Genomic DNA, 26,483 nt, shown 5'->3' with positions numbered 1-26,483 from the left:
TTAACTCTAGCTCTAAGTTGGTTTCATAATCAGACACAAAAACAATGACACCCTCATCAGATGCAGCTGCAAATTAAGTGCTAATTAACCTTTGTTAGCATGGTAAACACTGTAAACATTTCACTTTAGAACTTTAGAAACATCTGCACCGTTAGTACTGTCACCGTGAGCATGTTAATGTTAGTGTTCAGCTCAATGCACTGCTGTGACAAATGACAGCCTTTCATTGTCAGTGTAGGCTTTTCTTTTCTGTCTTGCTATGGTTAGTCTAATGTGTTCCTGAAGTCTTCTACTGAACAGTTTATTAAAAAATAAAACCTTATTGCAATTAAAATATAATGACGCCCCAGTTATTTTTCCTTGTTTTTTTTAGTAACTTTAATAAAAATAAATCTAAAACTTGACAAATCGGTTGAAACGCTGTAATAAATACAGCTAAAAAAATTGTCCAATCTGGTAAAGCAGCTTTTCTAAATACAGCCTATCTCTCTTCCTGCTATGATGAAGTAGTTGTCATGAAAATCACTTTAAGCAAACACACATTGTTTAGTCTAACCTTTACTTACTCTGTGTCAAGATTAGTAGTTCTAGCACAGGGGAGCCGGCATCGGCTGCTTCTCATTCTGCCTGCCTCCGTCTCAGCACAGTAAACACATCAAATTCAACACGACTGCATCAGAAAAACATCAACAAGCAGAATAAAAGAGTGACAGCTCGAACTGTGATTCCATCTTTAACACACACACACACACACACACACACACACACACACACACACACAGTGGGACACAAGTGGCTATTTCTTCTGCTACATCAACCTACCTTTGCTTACTTTACAGTCATAATGTTACAGTCTTTAGCGTACTGTGGACTTAAAAAAAATGAGTATCATCAGAAGCAATACTGAGGTAGGCTGCAGGTTTCAAACAATGCTCAGTTGGCACTAAGGGGCCCAAAGTGTGCCATGAAAATATCCCTCAAACCATTGCACCACCACCTGAACCCCTGATATAAGGCAGAATAGATCCAAGCTTTCATGTAGTTTACATTAGACCCTACTATCCAAAAAAGCAGAAAAAGACTCATCAGATCAGGCAATATTTCCAAACTTCTGCTGTCCAATTTTGGAGAGCCCATGCAAATTGTGGCCTCAATTTCCTCTTCTTAGATGACAGGAGTGGCACCTGGTGTGGTCTTCTGGTCCTGTAACCTATGGACTTCAAGGTCCGACGTGTTGTGTGTTCAGAGATGCTCTCCTCCTTACTGTGGTTGTACTGAGTTGTTATTTGAGTTACTATGTCTTCCTACCAGCTCAAAGCTGTCTCCTCTGACCTCTAGCATCAACAAAGCATTTTCACTGAGAGATCTGCTGCTCACTGGATATTTTGTTTTTGTACCTGTCTCTGTAAACCCTACAGATGGCTGTGTAGGGATTCCCAGTAGATCAGCAGTTTCTGAAATACTAAGACATACAACTATATTCAGAGTCACTAAAATAACCATTTTCCCCCCATGCTGGTTCTCAGTTTGAGATTCAGCAGTCCTTCTTGACCATGTCTGCATGCTAAACTCAGTTGCTGCCATGTGACTGGCTGATTAGATATTTATGTTAATAAGCTATTGAACAAGCAGACCTAATGAAGTAGCCAGTGAGTAAATATATCCTGATGGACTGGTGATCTGTCCACTGTTTACCCTCCTTCTCACCCAATTTAAAGCTAGAATAGGCTCTAGTCCCTCACAACCCTGACATAGATGAGGGGTTAAGAAAACAGATGGATAATTATTAATATATAATCTATGAAAATAAGTCAAAACACAAAGTTTAGACACTTAAGTCTTTCGAGCATTCAACTGTAGAATATATTTCAAGTTTTAGCACTAAAAGCTTTTTGACATTGTGCATTCAAAAAAACAAAAAAACAAAAACCCTGCTCTTTTCATGTCTTAATCTAAATGACTCCTGTGCGACATACAGGAACTTGTTAAAACTCAGACCTGAGATTTTACTAGGCTGCAGCAGTAAAAGGGGTCTAGCTACGCTGGTGCTAATGTGCACAGGCTCTAGTAACAGGGCGCAGTGGCACAAAACTATCCTCGCAAGAAGAAGCTTTTATGTTTGAGCTCTGCACAGAATGAAGTGTACTGCTATGTGACATGGCTGTATAGAGATAAACAGCTGGTGCTTTATACAGTCAGCCAACCCTGCAAACATGCAACACTCAAACAGAAGCACCACACTTTACAAATAATGCATTTATTTCACAGGACACGGTAAATTCTCAGTGCAGAACTAATGCAGAACATGACAAAATGTGGCCTATAGAAATATGACACCATTGTTACTGCAGGTCACAGATTTTTATGATCTAATATGATATATACAATTTTTATTTCTTCTTTTTATTTATATAAATGATATAATTAATGTCAATATGAGGTATTATATATCACGAGTGCTTTAAAATAGCTTTATAAGTGTTGGATACAATATAGCTGTAGAAATACAACAACGATAATTTTTAGATTACAATTTCACAAATATTTTCAGAATATATTGCATACATTTATATATATTTATAATTTCACACATGAACATTATCATGAAGGAATGTCTTCCTTGTATTTAATAACGTGCACAAGTTAGAACTCTTTTAAACGTACATACCGGAACAATGATGATTAGCAATAAAAAGACTTTCTCAATATAAACCAAACCTTTCCCTCTAAAGTGGCCACCTTTGACTAAAAATACCATGCTAGTTAAAAATTTGAAACCATTTTGCCCAGGATTGCTTACTTGCTGGGTTTAGTGAAGGCCAACGGTGGCAAGTGAGGTTCCAGAGGGAGAGCGCCCTGCTAGCATTATCAGATATTATTTTACAGGCTGCACAAGACTGGAGTTCCCAGCCGTTGTGTAATTAATTTCTCTGGTAGTGGTCCTACATGGCTTACGAAGACCTGGGAAGGCAGGAAATTGCTGTCTAGGCGTAATAACAGGGTGACACCAGCAGGTCTGTGAGCACGAGCAGCTGATCGTCAGTGAAGCACTGTCGATGCTCCTGCCAGTTATCGTGGTGAGTACGCCGAAATTCTGACAAGGTCTTCTTCACCGTCATCTTTGGGTAAGAAAATCAAAATCATCATACATAAACATAATCTAGGTGAATGCAGTGTGCACATTTAGACACAACACCACAAAACACAAGTGAGTTTATCAGCTTTACTGGACTTTATTGGGTTTTTTCCTGCTGTCTTTCATCGAAAACATGGTGGATGCTCATATTAAACCTGTATGAAGACTGAAATCTCTATGATGCAATATTTTTTTCCAATCTTAGCTCTGTATGATATCCTACAGAGCTCTAGTGGCTGGCGCTTTGGCTGTGAACACATGAGACCTGTTCAAACTGCTGTTTTCATGTGAAGGGCAGCCAATCAGAACAAAAATGGCTTAAAGGAGGGAGGAAGGGACCTAAAAGAGTTTGTTTTACACAGAATATGAACTGAGATGCGGCAACAAGGCCACATATATGGTAAATATTTGGTAAATAAGTAATGATCTGAACTATGAATCATGCAAAGCTACTTTTTTAGCATCCAAGAATAAAAATAAACATACATCTTAAGTATCATTTTTAGAGCATGATTCATCAGTGCACATTTGGTCCTCTACACGCTGACAAAGCTCAACATCCCATTCATGAAAAAATACAATTATCTGCCTCATTGCTAAAGCCCTGGTGATACATCAGCTGGCTGATATCGACCAATCACAGATAAACTGGTATCTGCTTTTTGTTGACCAATGAAGGTATCATGAAATTAGGGACACGATCACTTATTAGTCTTTTTAAAAGGACACAGCTCAGTCTTCATAATTAAAAAAAGACCAACGAGGGCAGTCTGATGGTACTTATTATTTTCAGAATTTCTATAAAACAAAAAAAATTGACTAAAGTAGAAAAACGACGCAGATCAATCCATCATGAATAATAATCATTAGCTGCAGTCCACTAGTTAGGCGTTTGTATCATATTTAATTTAACAGCATTTTCAGCAGAGTGCTTTTACAGGTTTGGTATGACTAAAATGACTTAAAGGGAGCCAATGTTTCCTCCACTGCTGTGTGCATGTGGGAGAAAGAGAAATACCTGGTGTTCTCATGCCTTCATCTGAGTTCAGTTGAAGTGTTTACATATGCGCAAAAAATGCTGACTAATAGCTCTGAGTTGTTAAGAGGGCTGAAAGGGACCAAGTGGGAACGCATCCTAGATTTTTATAGAACACAATGCAGAAAAACATGCCTGGGATCATATAGAAATGGTGCCTTCACACAACACATGCAACAGAGCATACATCCAAGTGTATTAACAAACAGTTACTTTATGAGTAGTTAATAATCTTCCCCTTTTCAATGCAAACAAGTATTTTTTTATTAAAAAATATGCAGTATATAGCTCTATGTGGTATATGCAGTCTATATAACTGTTAACTGCTCTGTACCAGAGGCCTGAGAGTTTGTCCGCGTTTGTCTTTTTCCATACACTGGTATGTATAATAAAAAGGTAACAGAATAATTTTTAATCTGGCAACCACAGCAGGGAAAATAGGATTGTTATTTCTCAAGTGTGAATGTAAAGATATTTGGCTTCTAGATAAACAAGATGTAATGCATGATTCAGGGCCAAACTTTTATGTAAACTAATATACATGAGCCCAAAGTGATGTGCTGTTTCTCAGTAGTGGAACATTTCCATTATAGTCTGTAGTAAAGTCCTGCAATAAAACGAATGTTGATAGCAACTGTTTTTCTTGCTTCATTTGTTTTGAACAGTGAACGCTCATACCCACCCTTGATTACAGCCACTATCTATTACAATGAAGCCTACACTTAAGTTTAAGTACATGAACTGCAAATTCAAAAGTTCCTGTTTTGGCTGGTAAATCCTCTATCTAGAGACACATAATGTAAAATGCAGATTAGCAGCTGAAAATATTTGCAGCAACGATCTAAACTGTTTACAATAATTAAAAACTAATTTGGAAAAATAATTTATTCATTGCACACTGTTAGAAACTGTTGTTTCTAGTTAGCTAAGAATGAAGTATAAAGTTATTTGGCCAAAGAAGGAAAGTCAGTAATTAATCTGATGATGATGAGATGATAAGAACACCTTCCTGACTTTTTTTTTTTTACGTGTATTTTACATGTATCTGTGATTACCTATGTATATGGATGTGGTTCACAGTAGTTTAGTGATTCTGCAGCAATCGTGCTAATCGGCAGCATGACTGTGAGGATGACACTGAGCGGAAAGTTGGTAGCCAAGTTTGCTAGTATAGACTGATAAGTTAGCACTCCGTTGACTTGCCAAACACTGACATCTCTGACTCCAAATAACCCCAAATGTGGGGCCATGATCCTACTTTGAGACGTGAAAATATGAACACCAGGAGCTCGTGGATACGGATATCATCATTATGGATATCCCCACCTTTTAAATACAGCCTATGATTTACAGTAACCAACATATGTGTCCTTTACTATAATGGGCAAAATATAATATTTCTACCAGATTCTATTTTTTTCCGACTAATCTTTCCGGTAACAGACATGTTAATCAATATTTTTACAAATACAATATTTTAACTGTATTTTATTGGATTTTCTTTCTCATCTTTTTCACTTTCCTATGGGAGAGGCACTAAACCATCGTCATCATTGGCTCCACACCACTATAATGTATTATTCAAACTCTGCTCTACGGATTACATTGTATGTATTCTTCATGCCTGAAGTAAGACCAAAGACACAATTTTCTCCTCAATTGGACAATGAAATTGTATTCTTTCAGCTCACACTGTTTTGAGCTAGATGTTTATATATGAGTGTGTGTGGTGGGGCTAATGCGTGCGCGCACCTCTATAGGCTGTGGGTCATTGAGATGGCTGCTCAGGTCCATCAATATCTGAGGCATCCAGTCTGGGACATCATAGGGGCTCGACAGGATGCACGCACTGAGGCCGAGCACTCCAGCATGGCGCCGCACTAAATCTACACACACACACACACACACAAAGGGAGAGTTGAAATAGCTCTTCGAATCTCAAGGTTCACATTTCCCCTGGGATAAGAAAGGGTAATAGGGCAAGTATTATTGTGATTGCCTCACTGTGCAATTGTGACGTGCACGGAAATGTGTGTGTGTGTACCTGTAGAGGCCAGCTCCCCTCGGGCCTTGGGGAGGGAAGTCTGACTCAGCGTCTGGAGCTGTGTCTGCAGACTGGAGTCCAGAGGGAAGAACTGGCACTGCAGTAAACCACTGAGGGTGGTGCATGCCATGTCCCTCACCTACAATGAGAAGGAGAAAGGCGGGACAGGAAGGAGAGAAAGAGGGAGGAAAAAACAGGTCCTTGAAGATCAGAACTGACAAATAAAGAGTGCTGTGGAGAACACGAGGCATTTTTAGAGGCAAGGAATGCATGTGCAATTTATTAAGGGAGGCGAGCCCAAGGAGATCGGTGAACAGCAAGGTACACGGGACAGATATAAGCAAAGGAAGGGGAGAAGGAGGAGGAGGGATAGATGCTGAGCTGATGTAAAATTCAGTTGCAGAACATCACTGCCTTCCTGCATCACTTTGCATAAATTATGAATAAGCTCTGAGTGATGGTTGAGGCACTGTAACAGACAGTGATACGAGGACAAAGCATTAATCAACTCTACACTCACACAGTTAACAAAATATTAAGAGAAGGACCTGTGTTGGTAATTTAGACAATTCAATTGGAGTGCAGGGGTTATTGATTTTCACCTGTGCTGTACATCCAGATCAATAAACGTAGACAGTTTAAAGGGTTTAAAAGCAAGACAAGTGGGACATTGATTGCTCAAAAGCTGACATTACTCAATATTTCAAGAGACTTCTGTTCTCCAAGCACCAGTTGTAAAGCTTTTTTTTATTCGATTCAATAGATAAACATTAGTAAGTAATTTAGAGGATTTAAAGTCAAGACAAATAAACAATTACTTTGGGTTTAGCTTGAATGTTATTTTTAGATCGTCCAAGCTGCCACAGACAAAGAGATTTCAGGCAGCCACAGTACTCAATCAACATCCCTGTAACTACAGTGAGCACTGAGACAGACTGTTATTTTTAAGCAATAACTGTGAATGGAAAAGATGGATTAAGGTTTAGGTTAGAAAAGCAGCCCTTTATTATCTCCTGACAGAGATCCCAGGGGCTGTGTTAAACCAGCGCTTGTGAATACGTTACCTCAAGCTGCTCATCTAGCAGCAGCTGCATCACCAGTTTTCGAATGCGGAGAACCTCAGCGGGCACACTGAGCAGAGTAAACAAATTGTAGAAAACCATGATCTGGAGGTAGGTCAGCACTGAGAAGCGTGCATGCCATGACCTGCTGCCTGCCATCTAAGGAGAGAGGAGAGAAAAAAGGGATGAGATAATGAGAGACAAGTTGGAGTTTGTACTGATGCCCGAAAGGCCCTGAAGGTGATATCTTGCTCATAAAAGATATATAAACTCGAGTACACAAGATCTATGTGTAATACTTTCTCTTTTCATGCAATTAAAATCTTTCAAGAAGCATGTGGATGACTCTGTGAGGCTGTGCCTGCGCAATACAAGTATGCCAACATATTCATAATCGCACATCTATTTCACTAAGTATAAATATACACAGAATGTGTATAAATAAGGGTATACCGTATACACCTACCATATTCTATACCACATTCTACACCATTTTGGTGCATTTGGTTACACTGTCCACATTTTAATGCAAAATAAAAATACAGATTGCAACAGAAGAAAGACATTTTGGAATCTGGTGCTGGCCATACCATCAAAGACCTAATAAACAAACAAACGGGCTAATATATATCATATTTATGTTGTTTCCTGATGCTTCTCAGCTGGGGTTTACAAGATTTCACAAATATCTACTCGTTATCATCCAAATCAATGGTTATCATAATAAATATGTAAACAGGCATTCTTATCATGACTCTTGACCATCTGTATCCATAAACTAAAATATAACTTAATGAGGAAAATTTTTCATCCATCTGTCCATCCATCTGGGTTCAGGTTACCTGAGACAGCCACACCTCCCTCCCCGTAGCCACCTGATCCAGCTCTTCTGGGGGATACCAATTAATTCCTAGTAACCAGTAAAGTGATATAATGTCCTCAAGGCATCCTGGTTCTGCCTCCTGTCGGTGAGGCATATCCAGAACACTGACTCCTTTCGATGTGGAGGAGTTGTGGCTCTACTCCGAGTACCTTCTAAATGACCAAGGCCATCATCCTATCACTAAGGCTAAGGCTAGCCTCCCTTTTAACCCTGGAGAACCCATGGGGTCAGATCCGACCCCATTGGTTTACTAGGGAAACCATGGGGTCAAATTTGACCCCATGGGTTCTCCAGGATTAAGGAAGCTCATTTTAGCTGCTTTTATCAGTGATGGATGTGCAGCCAAACATGAAGCAGCTAAGAAAAAAGGTTTAAAGCCTCATCTCAGGGCTAGTTTACCGTGCTGAGCTTTTTGTTTTACAAATCAGATTTGAGAGTTGTCAGCATGTACAAATAAATACTCCAGAGGAGTAGCCAAGATGGTAAGACATGCTTCAGTAAACTATGTAGGAGTGAATGGCATTAATATCGAATAAATTATTTCATTTATTAAAGGTAAATAAACCTTTTTCATGGCACTGTAGGCAGAACAGTACTTTTCTCAGTGTAGTGTATGTACTTATAAACCTTAATAAATTAAAGCTCAGACCTGATGATGGCTCTGCATGAAAAGTCAGTATTAGGGTTAGGTTACAAAACCTGTTACAATCGATTCTGAAAGTCTGTATCAAATTTCTGCTGCCTACAAATTACCATAAACAGTTGTTGATCTGCAACTTTTCATTGTTTGACACTGTTGATCACTGTATTTTAAAACTTAGACTCTTCCAGTCAGGACTCTCTGGGAGAGCAGTGGCATAGTTCTCAAACTACCTCAGTAACAGGACTCAGTGCATTAAATCTGACGGTCTATGTTCTGACTTTGTTACAGTGCACAACGGAGTGCCACAGGGTTCTGTATTAGGTCCCCTTCTATTTATCATTTACGTAAACAATCTTAGTCTACATGTGCCAGATGCAAACTTGCACTTCTATGCTGATGATACAGTTATTTACAGCTGTGGTTCAACTCTTGTCCAAGCCATTGACTCCTTGCAGAAAGCCTTTTCTGCTGTCCAGCACTCATTACTTCAGCTTAAACTTTTTCTCAACGCAGACAAAACAAAGCTCATGTTGTTTTCTAAATCAAGGAGACGAGCCCAAACAATCCCATCAGTAACCACTCTTGAAGGTAATAAAATAGAGTTGGTTCACACCTATAAATATCTGGGAATCTTAATTGATGACTCGCTTACCTTCAAACCACATGTAGAGAATCTTGTGAAAAACCTGAAGTTAAAACTGAGATTTTATTTTCAAAATACGTTGTGTTTCTCTTTTAATACAAAGAAGCGGCTTGTTGCTGCAACATTCTTGCCTGTGCTGGATTATGGTGATATTCTATATATGAATGCTTCTGCTCAATGTCTTCGAATGGTTGATTCTGTGTATCATGCTTCTCTGAGGTTCATCACTAACTGTAAATTTCAGACTCACCACTGTGAGTTATACTCTCAGGTAGGATGGCCTGCTTTGGTAAGTTGGAGGAACTCTCATTTATACAGTTTTATATTTAAGGCAATACTTGGGTTGCTGCCTTCTTATATATGTTCCCTGCTTGTAATGAAACATGCTGGTCGGTATTCTCTTCGTCCGCATGGTTACTTGTTGCTTTCTGTTCCATTTGCCCGAACTGAACTTGGTAAAAGAGCTTTTGTCCATTTAGCACCCTTGGCCTGGAACAAACTGCAGAAGGAATGGAAAATGACTGAATTCATTTCATTAAGTGCTTTTAAATCTAAACTATGAATCCTTGAGGCCAAGTCCATAACATGTAACTGTTTCAATTAGATTGATTGTCATTTTAACTGACTTTTTTATTTTTATTTGAATGTTATTGAATTTTATTTTTTATTTTATTTGTATTCTTTCACTTATTGTTGCATGTGTGTTGTTGCTGCCTGTGTTTGAGTAATTTCTGTAACTGTGAGACATCTGCTGCTGCCTATCTTGGCCAGGTCTCCCTCGAAAAAGAGGTTTTTAATCTCAATGGGATCTTCCTGGTTAAATAAAGGTTAATAAATAAATAAAATTGTGCACAGCACCAGATCCACATGAAAACCTTTTGGTGTTCAATCAAAAATAAAACAAAGCAATAAAGTAAGGATTTCCCACCAAATGAAACTATTCCTTTAAAAAACTGTTTACACCCAGGACTTCCCAGAACATAAAAGATTTATGTTTAGGTGAAGGTGACACTAAAAAAATGTTGCAATGCTTCCTCATCCCTTCGATATGAAGGTAGTTTTAGAACCGCTATTTCACAACAGGGGTACCACTCACATAAAAACTCACCGCAGAAATTCTGCGAGCTAATTAAAATAGCATAGGTTGTTTTTAGTCTAACACAATACCTTGAGAGGTTAGGCTTGGAACATTGACAGCAGGCAGGTGAGGCAGTTGTGAGTGTGTGCTTTTGTGAGTATTTCTGGATTTGTGTGTACATATTACCTCTTCCAGTGCAGCCAAAACCAGAGGGATGTGCTCAGGATACAGCAGGCCCTGGGACATGAGAGAGAGACACGTGCGTGCATCCTGCTTCATCTCATCATAGCTCTCATCAATCTCCACCGGGGCAATCTGCAGGGGGAGAGAGAAAACAGAGAGAGAGAGAGGGAGAGAGGTAGAAAGACAAGGAGCAACGCACCATTTTGAGTAAATGAAGAGAGAAATTGAGTTTAATGGGCAAGTAAGATTGAGTGGGTAATAATGCTGTGCTAGAACCTGTGTGTGTGTGCGTGTTTGTTCTTACCTTGAAGAGTAGAGGCAGGAGCTGTAGCTGCTGTTGAACAGGAGTGGTAAAGGTTCGCCCTGCACTCGTCATCAGCCATTTTAAGACTGCAAATAGCACATATATACACACATAAACACACAAGGAGAGTTTGAATTACTGGCAAATGATAAAAACCCCCCACAGAACTGGAGCTGCGTGGCTCTGGTAATAAAACACAATCTATCATTATTTAGTATCTAATGACTTGTATAATTCCACAGCCAGATATTTGTCTGTATAATGGAGATTACAGTAATAACAGAAACCGAAAGAGCAGCAATGCATAAATACTGAGGCAAAAAAATGAGATCTAAATTCAGTCTGTGGCAAGCTATAAAAAAAAACGAAGCAGGCGTGACTACTGTAATACAATAAAATCTGCAAAAATAGTTACAAAATCTTTAAGTTCAAATAACGTTCTATCCTCAATCGCTAGGTAATTTTTATATGTAGAGGTTTGCATATGTGTCTGTCTATCTTTCACTGGAAAAACATTCTGCATAGGTATTAGTTTAAAGTATATAACATTATAAAACTTTGCCAGTGGTGCCTATCCTCTTTCATCTAATGTAATCTATATAATGGTCTCAAGAATCATTTAATCACAAAAACCTCTCATGTTCAAAAGCATGTATTTTACCTCATTATAACTGAATGTGAATTACTATTTAGGGTTAGACAGTTGAGCTGACTATGACTGTTAACTTTTTTCTATTTAAATGATTAATCTGCTACTTGAAGGTATTACTCCCTTAACATGTGATTTTCAGTAAATTAGAAAATTCATACACAATAATATAAATAATTGACCTTTGACCTCTGTGTTCATGTCGTCTGCCCACCTGCCTGCTCATTTTTATCTTTATGTTGAAATACCACTTTCATTTTTTAATCAGTAATTCTATTAGCGGTTTTAACTATTTTGATTATTAATTCACAACAATTAAACTGCTACTTTTAAGGTTTTCATACTTTCCTTAGATCGTTTCCCGGATTTCTATTTCAGCTAGCTATTTACATTTTTATTAGTAATACCTTATATATGTTTTTAATCAATGCTGGTAACAATTGCAACTCTTTATCTGTTTTGTCTGGATAATACATTACTCAGCCATACAATTAACTAATAAATTCAATTGCTCACCTACATCACTTCAAATTTTGAATTTTTATTCTTTTCATTTCAGCAAGCTACTATCTTTGTAATCAAATTCATATTTATGTAGGTTGTGCCAACACAACACAGCTAGACTCAAAAATGGCAAATTCATACTTCTGACTCTTTGCTGCATTGTCTTTCCACTATAAATGTTATGCAGGAACACTCCATCGAAAAGACAATTTGCTTCTGAATGCTTGAAATTTCATTTTGCCTGAATACAATTGGTTAAATTAGACTAGCCTCTATGACGAAAGCAAAATCAATATGAAATGTAGTTTAAATGACTTCCTTATGTGACCTGGACAAATTACATATTATACTAAAGAGACCTATCCAAATATTGAGTTGGACTCCTTTCCATAATTCCTTTTTGACATGCTTGAACACACGCGGGCGAAATTTCCTATCGATCTACACCTCACTACCGTTTAAAATAAATTTGAAAGGTGAAATCAATGAAGAATCACAGCTTTTAATTTGGTCCATCTAGTTTTAGTATGACTGTCTATTTCACCAAGAGAACAAGCTTATATAGCAAGAGAGAGAGAGAGAGAGAGACATGCAGCCACTGTCTGTCCCTGGCCTTCCTGCCTAAAAGACACACAGTTTACTTCTTTTCATCCACATTCTGACCCGTCTTGAGTAGTTTGACAGCCTGGGTGCGCTCATCTGTCTCCTGGGTGTTCTCCTCGTGTACGTGGTTGTGGATCTCCGGCTCCGCTGTGAGGGGCTTGAGTCGCTCTAGGACCCGTGTGACGAATTCTGCCACATGGGGGGAGGTAGTGGGCCGGGTGTGGGGCAGAGCCACGTCTATCATGAAGATATAGGTCAGGACACTGGAGAGAAAAGAGCAGAAAAAGGGTAAGGGAGCAGAAAGGGGAGAGATGAGAGGGAAATACAGTACGGGAGCAGATGAGACAGAGTTAGAGATAAATAACGAGCCTCTAATTTGAACAACCCAAACAGTACACACAAGCTAATGAGATTAACTCATTTAGACACAATTATGTAATGCAGAATAAGTTCTTCACCTGCCAATGCGCTCCCTGACATTTTTATACACCTGGGTAAGTTTGGGCTCCAGGTAGGCTAGCAGCCTGTGCAGCAGTTCAGAAACTCTCCACTGCTGCTGAGCCAGACCTCCCTGAAGCACATACAGCAAACTGACAGAGACAAAGAGAGGGGGCAGATGGAAGAATGGGGGGTCGTTGTGTTATTGCGGGCATGTCTGCTCAGCATACGTCAGCTCAGGTTACTACTGCAGCCTGAAATCAGAAACCTCTTAAATACTGCAAATACTTTGTATGCAGTTATCATGCACACACATACATTACCTGGCATCTCTGAATGAGCTGCCCTCTCCGCTGAGGGGGCTCTCCATCAGCAACTCAAACAGCCAGTGGAGTTTCCTGGGTTCTCTTCCCTCCTGTTGGACAGCATTCAATATGAACAAAAATAATTTTCATTGGCTTTTTATTGTTTTGTTTTTGCATAATCATAATAAAAAAACTGGATAGCTCAGGTATAGCCTTATGCCCTCATTGTTCCAAACAGCATGTTTTATGCTCCAATAAGAAAAGGCAAGAACAGGTTATGGTAAGCAAAGCCGTTCTGTTTAATTCAAAGGAATGTGTAATGAATAACACAGTCAATAATGCAGCTAAATGGACTGTCATGTATACAAATACCTAATCAGCCAATCCAGTGCATTTAGGCATGTAGACATGATCAAGGTGACCTAGAGATCAATTTGATCAGAATGGGGGAGAAAGCTGATTCAACCATCTCTAGGGTTTACAGAGAATGGTCTGAAAAAGAGAAAATATCCAGTGAGCAGCAGCTTCTGGGAAAAAATGCTTTGTTGATTTTCTCAGGAGAACGGGCAGACTGCATTTCTTTCTACACTCTGGGCCCCTTAGTACCAGCTAAGCATCGCTTAAATACCGCAGCCTATCTGAGTACAGTCCTCTGCCTGGTGAGTATAAATGCTTAATAAACATAGATTTAGCAGACCTAATATCTAATATCTCAACTTGGTTTTACTTGTTAGGGTAGCATACTCGCATTAACACTAAACATAGTCAATCAGTTGTTTTCACATACAATGCATACAATAGTACAAATGTCAGCCAGCACTGCACTACCATAAAGGAACAATAATAGAATAGCAAGGAAGAGCTTGTGCTTTAAAAGGTGTCGTCAAGGCAAATCTGACAATTTTCACATGCTCTGTAGATTTTTAAAATATCAGCTTCTGATCTTATTTAGCAATTAAACAAAAAAATGTCCTACTTTTTATAACAAGCCCTGAGTTATCTTCACTATAGTGGATTTGTATGCATGTGAGCAACTCACACAAGCAGTAGCGATGCAGGTTCCCCAGTCTGTGTAGGTTTCCACTGTGATGTTGGTTAATGCCGTCTTGATCAAAGGGCACAAAAGCTGCCATAACTTTTCCACCTGAGGCACACGCACACACATACACAATAATGGAAGTTTTTATTAATATTGACTCTTCTTATCAAAAAGTGGTGCAGTGTGTACGTTTCTCACTGTGTGTGTGTGTGTCCAGTACCTTGCCGAAGCTCCAGTGTTTACTGCCTCTGATTAACCCTGCAGTAATCTCACACACACAGCGCTGGGAGCTCTCATGGGGGTCACTGGCAAGCTGCTCCAGGTGAGGCCATAGTAATGGCAGGAATGCGTCACCATAGTTACGAAAGAGCCCCTGCCAATCAAGCATGAACATGTGAGTTTGTGTGTGTGTATTTTTACCAGGAATAAAGGGAGAAAAAAGGAAAGCAGGGTTTTGTTTGACGCAAGTAAACCGCTGCATGATGGAGAAAAATGAATCACAAAAGTTGATGATAGAAAATGCAGCACTGTGGAGTTCGATTCAGCCTTGGCTAGTGTCATTATGCTGCGTCACTACTTTGTATAAGGTCTGTCAGATCGATTGAGGATGACAACTGCACCTTGAAGAGGAGAAAACGTCGAGGGTTGAAGCTGTCCTTTCCTTTCCGATCCTCCAGAGAGAGAAACTCGATCAGCTGATCAATAAATTCTGGGTCTGAGAAGTATTCAAAGATGATCTTTTCACCCTGTGTGACACACAAACACAGCCAAAATGTAATAATAGGTATAGAGAGGCTTCGCTGAATGATTCTGTGTGTGGCCCTGTATGAGCACGCACCTCACTCATCTCCTCGTATGGCAGGTCATCTTTTGGCTTTTCCGAAGATGCATAGATCATCATTTCTCTGAAAGGAGCAGGAGACAAAGAAGAGACTGCGATGATTTATAGATAACAACACAAAGGAAAAATCTGGATAGACACATACTGTCTTCAAACAAGCAGCAAGGATAAATGAATGATTATAAAGTCAGTAGTCAGCAAGGCGTCTGAATACCAAGACAGAAGACAGGCACCCAGCGCCATACTTATACATCAATTCTTCTATCTAGGCCAGACAGTAAGTCGTTCCGTCAGCCTTATCTGGGACAGGCCGTGACAGAAGGCGAGTTCAACACCCTGCTAGTTATCCATCCACTCAGAGCCGCGTCATCCGGCACTTTGCCACACACGCATAAACGTGGTCACAACGCCACAAAGCCAAGCATCAAATCAACCACGCAGTTAAGTCAATCAGCTACTTAGCTCCTTGCAAGCACGCAGTTAATCAGCCTTTCAGTTTCTACATCCAACGCCTCATCTCTCAGTCACGGTCTTCACCTCGGCCATGAGTAGTATCCCCAGTGTGTCTTCTCCACAAAACACTGAGAGTCCCACTTTTCCTGAGTCAGAGGTAGGTTGTTGCTGTCGTATTGCAGCCAGCGATTTCCCTCCCGATCCCCCACGCACAGCCCATCAGTTTCCTCGATCCCACCTACAAATACAAAGCAATAACAGAAAGCACCCTTTACACTCATACACAAGAGTGCTATTAGTCTTATTTGTGGGGGAATGTGTGTTTGCGGTGGAAAGCTCTTGTGGTTTATAGCAATTTTTAAAGCAAATTTAGATGTTATTGTTTCAAAGTGGTTGATTATCTTATTAAAGTTCGAAACTAAAAATCCTGCTTTAGAAATAAACATGAAAGCTGAATAATGTAGTTGGTGGTTGATTGTGTGCATTTGGATGTAAACTCACTGATATCTGATGGCTTTACGGCCACTTTCTTACTCAGTCGTTTCAGCTGCTTCAGGATACCAGCCATTGCCGAGATTGCAACCTAACAGGTGGGAAATATTACCCAAAACAAGAGTAAAACAAGTTTATCATCGTAAGTGTTGCCACAAACTGTAGTGACCCTACTTGACCTCTACAGGGAGACAGTTTTAGCCACAGTCACAGGGGATCCTTTAGGGCCAGTAAAAGTGCTGTGGGTATTAAAAAATGCTGACACTACCGGCAGTCGTTTGATAGCGAACTGGAGAACAGCCTGGTCTCAGTGTTGTAGCTAATCTTTGAATTGCTTCTGCTTTTTATGATAGTTTTTGTGTCTTAGCTCCATTAAATTGCACTTTTTGCACAAGTCTCTTTTTGCTTAGCTCACACTCTTTTCTTTTGTCTGCGCTGTTCAGTTATGCTTTGGAGAGGTATGACATTTTGCTCAATTACACACCTGAATACAAACAAATAACTGCAAAAGTGAAACTCTAGCTGTGTTTTCAATAAATTCTACACTTTGCATGAGCCGCTTTTACCGAGAAAAAAATAAATAAATAAAAAGAAATGGTTGTTGAATGTGCAGATGACTAGACTGCAGTGCACAAATATATATAATCATAAAATCATTCATTACCTCTTTTTGCAGTCATTGTAACATTTTTAAATTTTCTCTTTTTTCATTATTAAAAAGGAAGAAGTATTTTGTCTATATTTTGGGTAAGTAGCAGTAACTGCAAACTGTGTTGCAAGTTGTGATTTGAAAGCACAACAGATTCTAACTGGATTTCAGTGACACTTGCAGGTACGTTTACATGCTGTTTAATGGTCTGCAGCTGAGCAATTAATTATGTATCCTGCAAATTGATGTGAGCACAGCGCTTTTACACAGCGAGTGTTCAGTTATCCAACAAGCTAAAGAGCAGCACAAGAGAAGTTAAATAAAAAAGGGGATTTTAGCCAGAGCGCTAATGTGCGTTTTTCAAAACCTGCAGCTCTCACGTTGTGTAGCAACTGCTGTCTGGCTCAGTGTGACCACCTTCTGTGCTCGTGATCCTCTGCTGATCTCACAGCCTTATAAAGATCTAGGGTTTTATCCCATGATATGTGTATTTGTCAGTATTGATGAGCAAATTGATTCTTGACTCATGCCCAAAAACACAGTGTCTGGTCTAGGATTAAATCTGACTCCTCTTGTTTTTGTGTAGTTGCTTTTAGTCTTTGTGGAACTAATTTGCAAGCTGCTAAGAGAGGAACAAAGAACAAGAGATATTTTTCACTTATTCAGATTTCAGTGATAAAATAATAAAAAAAAACAATTCAATTTTAAGTATTGTGCAGTTTATGCTGTGAAAATGGAAATGGAAAACCTTGACCGTGAGTTTGGGTGAACAGCCACATCTATTTCCAAATCATCACACACGGTGTTCCACAGGGTTCTGTTCTGGATCCTGTTTCACTTGTATTCCATTTTCTCTCTTTATGTCAGCTTTTGTGATCATTTACTCACATCACTTATCAATGTTATGCCAGTAATATTCAGCTTTACATCACTTTTAAACCTGTTTTTTTTATTATTATTTATCTTAAAAAATCTTTGAACTGTTAAAAAAATCATGAATGTTAGATTATTTACTCCATCTGAATGAAAATAAAAATATAGAGATCATTATTTATGCCCCAGACAGCCTGATTGCCCGGGTTATTGGAAATCCAGGATTGCTCTCTAGCTACGTTAAAGTACACATAAACAACCCAGGGACGAGTTCTGATAAAGAACTGGTTAAGGGTCTGGTTCGTTTTTGTTTTCATCAATTAAGAAATATCAGTAAACCTCCCCGTATTATATCTAAATGTATATCTAACTGATACTTTTGTTTTATCTCGTTTGAACCACTGCGACTCAGTCTTCATCTCCCTCAGTAAAACCTCCTTGGGTCTACAGCTTGCACATAAACGATGCTGCAACAGATCCTTCAAGTGCTCTCACAACACACCTCTGCTGACCCCACAGCTCCCCATTAGATTCAGAATTCAATTCAAAATTCAGTTTTCCACCTTTAGGACCTTGCATGGTGAAGTGCCCTCCAACATAACTGAACTTTTGTAGCCATATGTCACCAGCAGGACTCTCAGGTCTTATGATCAGGCCTTGTTATCCCTGTTATCCTCAAATCTAGACTAAAACCTAAAGGAGACAGAGCCTTTGCCATTGTAGCCCCCTTCTTTGGAACACTGACTTCCTTTCTATCATCTATAAACTGAGCAGATGTCAAAAACACCTTAAGGTTAATTTTTTAAAAGTAGCAATCAGGTGGCATTTCATTTCATTTCATTTTATATTTGTTTTTATGTGATTTGTGAAAGGCACTATATAAATAAATTTACTTCCAAAATTACTAAAATCTGCCTAATATGCCTTGCAATGGTAGGAGCTCACTGGTTCTTCAGTCATATGAGCTAAAAATTACTATTAATTCAACCATAATGACTCTGATAATGATCTGGGTTTTCATTATAGTTCAGCTTTACTATAAAATGCTCGGATTCCCTGCTATCTGACCCTGGCTTGTCTGGAACATACAGTGTACTGGAAACTTCACATGAACCAAAGCTCATACAGATATACACATACACACAGACCTTGCGTATGCTGATGGAATCATGCACGAGGCTCTGTGTGAAGTAGAGGACAGCGTCAGGGGGAAGTGGGTGATCTTCCCTCAACAAGAGAGATAGCCAGTCTGTGGCCATGTGCTCAAACTTCCAGGGTCTGAATCACACAGGCATATATAAAAAAATAAAGAGTTGGTAATAATAGAAATGCAGTTCTATGTCTCAGCTCTATTTTCTACTGCCAAGCATTACAAGCAGCACAAGCTGACAGCGTCACATCCTGGCTTCTTTCCATTGGCTCTACATTTTCAAATTGATTTTAAGATTCTACTAATCACTTTTAAAGCTTGTCTGGGCCTGGCCCCAAGCTACCTAGCAGAAATGTTGACTCCGTATAAGCCAGTCTGCAGCTTTAGATCCTCAGGTGGTTCCCTTAGGGCTACTCCAAACTCAAAGCTTAAATCTAAAGGTGCTTGTGCTTTTACCAGCAGGTCCCCTCAACTCTGGATGACCTGCCTGAGGAGACAAGACTCACAGAATCAGTGACTACCTTTAAATCACTTCTGAAAACTCATTTTTGTACAACTGCTTTTATGTGTTGTCATCACTTATAGCCTCTTATGTGTTCAGTTGTCTTGATTTCTCCTCCAGTCTTTATTTCTTTTATTTATTAGTATTTATTATTTATAATGTCAATTTGTGTTTTATACTGCATCTCTTTTTCTTTCTTTCTTTATCTCAACTCTACTTTCACGTTATCTTCTTTTGTTTGGGCTTACTATTTGGCTTTCTGTTTGAAATGAACTTGTGAGTATTCTTTTTGCTTGTCTGTTGAAGCACAATATGACTATTGTTTTTAAAGATGCTATAAGAATAACATTTTGTTTTTTTAATTAGGTGGATCCTTTGACGGAACAAATATGGGTCAGTTCTTTTGGAGCTGCTTGTGAGAATCAAAAGTGCAGAATATACAGTACTATATAGCTTACTCATGCTGTTTTCACACAGAAACTTTGGACAGTTTTCTGGAGACTTGGTTTGGATATTTTCCAGGTTTCACATGTAGCACACAGAAGGAAATAGTCGGTTTCAAACATGTTTGCACTACTGGAAATACTTCCTTGGTTTAGGCAAGAGAGATGGCTCGATAAAGCTTGCAGGAGGTAGCACACATGACATTCAATGTATTTTTTATGGCGGAATTCAACATCACTTAGACTTTGTACTAGGGATTTGGCAGGTCAAAGACGGATCAATGTCAAATCCGACTGTATTGGATATTTGGCTCTTTGTGCACCTCTGTAGCGTAAACAGAAATGGAAGTTTATGTGTGAAAACAGCTTTAGTATATTCTAACATCTCAAAACACATAAACAGTTGGAGAGAAAACCTACAAGTCTCTGTCTTCAAGGCAGTCCAAGAGGTCATTGACTAACTTTTCATATTTCCTGTACAAAATAAAAACAGGTGTTGGTTAGTAGCACCACCCCCGGCTACTAAACTACCAAAATTTTATATATTACAAACCTAATAATATATTATAGGAATATTCGGGTTTTGCAGACACATGACCACTAATCACGTAATGTTAACTTGTCTGCCATTTTCAAAATGTGACAATCATGGTGCCAACATCAATCAAGTGATCAACTGCATTAGGGCCCAGTCACACAGACTTAGAGCCTGGAACCACTGGTGTAGAGGGGGAAAGTATTCCCTGACTGGCTATGGCGCTGAGGCACAAACCTTCTGCATTTCCAGTTTGCTTCATATATTTTCAAGTAGTTAGCAAGTATTTGCAGAAAAATTTACCCCCCCCCCCCCCCAAAAAAAAAAAAAAAAAAAAAACTACAGGTAAATGTGGCAACCCACCAGCAAACCAAACCATTTCTCCCAGCAACCTCCACAAGCCACTGCCAACCTGTTAGGGAATACACATTTTGGCCTAGCAGCCAGTGATGGCTGTGTCATGTTCAATATGACAAAAATATAGAATCTTCATGGTATATCATGTGAAAAACTTCAAAAAGACTTTCAATGAACAAGAGAAATCTACTTGTTATCCCTACCGTGCAGCAACCACATTTCTAATTCGCTGACGCTGAAGCCCTTCTTTTATCTCCTCTTTGGATGGTGCTTCTAAACAAGGTGTGGGATTTTTCGATTGTGCAATCTGAATGGCTACTTCTACACATCCCTCAGACACCTAGAGGTAGAAGTGGGCAAAGGGGAGCAGCACACAGTTACAAAAAGTATCAGGTGATGGTAGCATTTTGATGGTTAATGATCACTTTGCTCACAGTGAAGTTGATTCCGATAGTGTCATGCTGGCGAAGGATCCTGTCAGTGATGTCATCAAGCAGACGACCGATTGAGGGTTTTTCCAGGCTCATTGTGGGTGATAAGCCGCAGCGGACCAGAGCGGGCCACACCTGCCCAACCCATTCCCAGTCCCTTGCACTGGCCATAGGAATACCACTGTACATACCCAGAAGGCAGTACAGAGCACCCTGTGAAAAAATGCACATGTGTACAAACATTAAAAGAGATACTAGGTGTATCTTTGCAGCTTCAAAAATTTGCAAATGATGGTCATGTTTTTTAAATATTTAGAATATTCTTGGGATATTATGTAATGATACTATAAGTTATGATGATGATAACTGTAAGTGTGCACTTTTGCAATGTGCTTAAGAAGCTAAACATGTTAAATCTAATATTTACGTGTTTACATTGGGCTCCACAAGTGCTCAGTGATTTTGTGGTTCTTCACAGTTCTGGGTTCAGTAACATTTGGAGCATTGATTGGAAATTTCAAGGCGTCTCTATGTAAATCTTTATTTGGTTAAACAGTTATTCTCTGTATGGGTTATTAACATGTGGAATTATTACTATTAATTTTATTGTGTTTTAAAGGCACTAGAAACCAGCATCACAAACTACCTCAGCCTAAAAATACTGCTGTGTGTCACCTGCTTCATGTAACATAGTTACCCCATATTTATTGAAACTAAATTAAATTCGTTAATCTTTTAGATAATTGACAAAAAAGTTCATTCTTATCATCTGGATGTAGTGGGAGAAACATCTGAGACTGCTGACTGCAGGTTTCCCCAGTAATATAAACAGTGCGTCTCCACAATGACTGAAACTAGCACCACTGACAAATAATGGGCCGTGAGGTCCGTTTCTTGATCATTAATATGCAAATTGTCATTACCATTGATCAACAACCACTGATTAATGACCATTGATCAATGACAATTGATGTGGACAAGTGGGTGAAAAATTTGTCTGACAGACAACTCACCCAAGCAGAGAAAAACATCCTTGCAAAACGGTTGAACTTTGCTGTGGCACTGTGACAAATCCCACTGATGGATCTGATCACAGCCACAGAAACAGCAATTCGAAACAACAACATTGCAGACGTGGAAGCAGAGCAACCAGGGACACTGTTCAATCCTCGAACAGTGTCTTTAAATTGTTTGTTGTTGTTGTTTGTTTTTTTTCCTTATATATGCAATTTTGACAGAATTTCAGGTCAACCATCTTGCTTAAAACCACATATTCTGTCAAATACTATAAACAATGTGATTATGTTGCTAGTACAGTTATTTTTGCCCAATTACACAAATGAATGGGAAACAATAGAATGAAACAGCAACGTAAACCATTTTCACACATGAATATATCAGGATAAGGCTGCATTTGTCCTTTGTCACATTACTAGAATTACTCATACATGTGGTGAAAGTGTGGAAAAAGTGCGCAGGATGACATATGGTAGCTGTGAATCATCCAGCGTATTGTACAACAGTGAAATCTGTCACAGGTTTTGTATGAGGGAGCTTGCAGGATAAAGACCGGCTAATCTGTGATCTGACAGTGTCAAATTTTTATCTTCATACACACCCCTGTTGGGTAAGTTCAAGAAAAGTTCAGGGCTGCAGTGAATGTGTGAAAATGGTTTAAATCACATTTTTTTGCTTAGAATACCAGGCTTACACAGGCCAGTGCTGTAATACAGAAACTGCAAAGCTTCTCCCGTGTATACAAACCACAGCTGGTGATAATAGTGACTTTTTGTCTAGGAGTTGTTCGCATTGCCATTGTTATTTTCTAAGTACATTGCACAGAGGAACCACTGTTTCATTAAAAAAATGACTGTATAAGGTTAATAATGACTCCTATACTGAAACTTTTTCTTTTTGAGATATAAGAAGATATCAGAAAGAAAGAGGCAACGATGTAGGATGGGTCAAGGCCTACTTGCTAAAAAGGAAGCAGTAAAGCTTCCAAAGCAGTGACCAGTGCAGGACAATGAGGCCACCTACTGAGGACAAAATTTAGCACTACAGATGACGTTTCAGCACCACGGAGAGTGACCAGTATGACAAACAAGTGATGCATTCCTATGTGTTTGCATGCACAGTACCTTAAACTGCTGCTGCGTGACACCAGTGTGTTGTGGCGACAACAGTTGTAGGATTCGAGGAATGAGGTCTCTGTAAGAGAAACTATAGGTTCCCAAGGCAGCCATAAGCACATTCTGTGCCCTGCTGCGTACCTGCAAGGACGAACACGCACACATAGTTTTACAGATGCACATGCATGCATTCTTACACTTTTTCGCTTATATCAAAAGTGCCATCATGAATATAGAAGTCAGCAGATCAGTTCTTCATTAACTATTTAATTAACTCTGTCAAGTTACGTGATTTGTTTTGTTTATTTGTGGTTAGCAGGCCTGCACAAGCAGTTACAGACAGACACAATTTTGGAGGTGATCCAAAACTGAATTGGGACGATTTGGAAGATTTTGTCATCATTGTTAGATAGGACAAAAAATTGTGTCATATCATATTAACAAATATTAAAATATAATACGAAAAAAAAAAAATCACACACTAGTCCAGATCCAGAGACTCAGTTCTTGCATGGTGTATAAGGAATTTTAGGTCTTGGTGGACGCATGATGTTATTGTTACATGATGTTTTACTTTATTATTTTTTTTACCTGGCTATACGTGCTGGTAGAAAGCAGCAGCAGATCACAGAGCAGATCCTGATGAACCACTTTATATTCACTCCCCTCCACAACCATCTTTCTCATCTATTCACACAAAAATACAATCTTCATTTAAATTCTAGATTGCATGTCAATTATGACTTTTTTTGACATCAGACTTTCAGTGGTTAAGTAAAAAAATATGATAATATACTGAAATATCTATTAAAAATGTGAAGAAAATAGTGTTCTCAGTCAAATTATTACTGTGTTGTTTTGGTGAATCATGAGTGGAAAGTTATGTTTACACCGGTAATGTGTACCCTTTCAAAAACCCACCAATATTTTTTTCATGACCAGGCACAGTGTTTTTATTAAACAAACCTCATGCTGGAGCAAAATCCGGTCAATGAGTAGAGCTCTAATGTGCTGCTTCTTCCCGAGAAGCTGCAAAAGTAAAAAAGCAAAGTATTGAAATCACCTTGTAAATGACTCATTGAAACAAACAACCAGTAAGTTTGTGTACTTTTCCAACTCACCCTGTTTTCCATGGACTTCTTGACGAGAGTGAAGCTTTTCCAGCGTGAGTCAAACTCCTTCTTCTGAGTGCCTCGGAAAAACATGAGGTCACTGATGATCTGCAGTCAGGCAGACAGACAAAGGATGCTGTGAGACCTTTGCAGGCCTGCTGCAGGATAAACTAACAACATTTCATATAAAGAATAAAAAGAGAAGGATACCTTAATAATGACAAACAGTGACTTTGTATCATCCTCTGAGTGCTCTAAGATGTGATCTGGATTAAGAGAAGTGGATACAGGTAAATTATGCAAAGACATTTCAACTGGATTGTGGTGAAGTTAAAATCTTCACTCACGTAGCAGCAGTCTCATGGTTTGGCAGATGGACTCTCGGTAGTTCTCCCGTGAAGCATCTGGAGGGGGAGGGATAGAAGAAATACAGAAGCCCCGTATGGGCACAGAATACAGGATGAGTGGCCGCATTGCCAACAGAAACTAATGGGAGATTGAGTGTTTGTAAATATGTGTATGTGGCTGTTTTCATACCGTAGTCAACACCTATATACAGCTTGACCTCCCCAAGATTCACCATGGAAGAAACTCTGACAAGAAGCAAAGTGTAAGGAGCAAAACGTGACAAGACTTGCATGATGTTTTTGTTTCATATATACATATATGTGTGTGTGTGTGTGTGTGTGTGTCTGTGTGTGTGTGTGTGTGCGTGTGTAGGGGGTGTGTGTCCATGTGTGTATGCAGGTATAGGGCTCACAGGTCGGATGCGTGTGGTCCATCCAGTGGGGGAAGCAGATTTCCAGCTCCAAGAAGGCAGTGCTGCACAATAGCGAGACTCTGCAACAACTCCTCTCTGGGAATCAGGCAACACATGAGCTCACTGAGTGCGTGTGTTTATATGTTCAAGGAATTTCTGAATTTCTTGGCAGCTGAATTTAACATTCCCCCTCTTTGCCCCTAATTAGGCTTAAAAAAATACAGATATTTAAGACTGAAGTCATGTAATTTCTGGAAGCAGGCAAAGCTCATTTATCACTAATGACAGGCTACACCTTTATTTGTTATCTTTGTGAGTTTGCCTAATTGCGTCTGAATACTTAAAACTGAGAGAAATGACAGTACACCTGCTCATTGGCTGCTCTCCAGAGACGTGGCCCTTGATTCGTTGCAGCTCAGGGTGCAGGAGGTGGGACAAAAGATGGAAAACAAAGCTTTCCTCCTCCGGTCCAGGCACGTGCCAACACACACCCAACGCTGCCACATCTCCTGGTCTGCCCCAGTCCTGGAAAGTCAGGCAGAACATTTTGTCAGATAGTTGTAGAGGGTGGCTGCCAGTTTTTCCACTGGAAGAACTGTCAGTTAAACCAGCACAACCAGTCAGCCTCAAAACCACAAATTTGTGTCATCAACTGGTATTTAAATGCTTAAACACGTTAAGCATAAGGTCAAAACTCAATGGAAAATAGGAAAAAAATGACGCAAGAGACTGGTCTACTATCATATGAAAGCAGCTGAATCCAACTAGCGAAGCACTGAAATGAAATTAAAAAGAAATTCAAGGAGAACGAATCTTAAAGTACAGAATCGGTGACCGTGAACTGCAAATGAAAAGAGGTTGGTATTAGAAATGAAAAAAGAAAGTAAAGCAGTGAAAAACAACAGAGGAACATAGCTGTAATTACTGCCATCAAGTCATCAAAACAAACACAAGAGCCCAGCACTCCTGCGCCAAAATATCATCAAGATTTTTTTTTTAAAGGAAAAAGAGTAATCCAGACATTTTTTTTTTTCTCTTGGGGAATGAAATAAATAGTGAAGGAGAAGGAGCTCAGCAAATCTCCAGCTGTCATAAGGTATAAAGGACATTTCAGACCTTGCATTAAAATGCAGTAATTTTGTTGCCTTACAGGAATTTTCCGTAACTTTTAAAGAGAAAACTTCAGCACAAAAAGAGGACTTGG

At 39.2% G+C, this 26,483-nt stretch overlaps 1 protein-coding gene across 1 annotated transcript in view; it reads right to left on the bottom strand.

Annotated features, from left to right (window-relative positions):
• Positions 1-1,897: 1,897 nt before the first annotated feature.
• Positions 1,898-26,483, bottom strand: part of LOC120737947 (proteasome activator complex subunit 4B-like) — a 48,270-nt gene continuing 23,684 nt past the window's right edge. The window contains exons 20-47 of the mRNA XM_040038899.1: positions 25,647-25,804; positions 25,280-25,375; positions 25,057-25,112; positions 24,867-24,923; positions 24,730-24,785; positions 24,529-24,627; positions 24,374-24,436; positions 23,999-24,094; positions 23,417-23,548; positions 21,279-21,488; positions 21,048-21,184; positions 20,373-20,426; positions 19,006-19,135; positions 16,345-16,426; positions 15,928-16,081; positions 15,388-15,454; positions 15,170-15,295; positions 14,770-14,922; positions 14,550-14,654; positions 13,529-13,620; positions 13,226-13,357; positions 12,828-13,030; positions 11,012-11,097; positions 10,711-10,839; positions 7,281-7,436; positions 6,217-6,355; positions 5,925-6,058; positions 1,898-3,119 (exon numbers count right to left, since the gene is read on the bottom strand). Coding sequence (XP_039894833.1) covers positions 2,985-3,119; positions 5,925-6,058; positions 6,217-6,355; positions 7,281-7,436; positions 10,711-10,839; positions 11,012-11,097; positions 12,828-13,030; positions 13,226-13,357; positions 13,529-13,620; positions 14,550-14,654; positions 14,770-14,922; positions 15,170-15,295; positions 15,388-15,454; positions 15,928-16,081; positions 16,345-16,426; positions 19,006-19,135; positions 20,373-20,426; positions 21,048-21,184; positions 21,279-21,488; positions 23,417-23,548; positions 23,999-24,094; positions 24,374-24,436; positions 24,529-24,627; positions 24,730-24,785; positions 24,867-24,923; positions 25,057-25,112; positions 25,280-25,375; positions 25,647-25,804 — 3,237 coding nt within the window. The 3' untranslated portion in view covers positions 1,898-2,984. The remainder of the gene's footprint in view (positions 3,120-5,924; positions 6,059-6,216; positions 6,356-7,280; positions 7,437-10,710; positions 10,840-11,011; positions 11,098-12,827; positions 13,031-13,225; positions 13,358-13,528; positions 13,621-14,549; positions 14,655-14,769; positions 14,923-15,169; positions 15,296-15,387; positions 15,455-15,927; positions 16,082-16,344; positions 16,427-19,005; positions 19,136-20,372; positions 20,427-21,047; positions 21,185-21,278; positions 21,489-23,416; positions 23,549-23,998; positions 24,095-24,373; positions 24,437-24,528; positions 24,628-24,729; positions 24,786-24,866; positions 24,924-25,056; positions 25,113-25,279; positions 25,376-25,646; positions 25,805-26,483) is intronic.

Source organism: Simochromis diagramma, unplaced genomic scaffold (assembly GCF_900408965.1).
Source record: "Simochromis diagramma unplaced genomic scaffold, fSimDia1.1 OVJJ01000402.1, whole genome shotgun sequence".
Classification (NCBI taxonomy): Eukaryota; Metazoa; Chordata; class Actinopteri; order Cichliformes; family Cichlidae; genus Simochromis; species Simochromis diagramma.
Note: the sequence above shows the minus strand (reverse complement) of the source record. Positions and strands in the feature narration are given on the sequence as shown.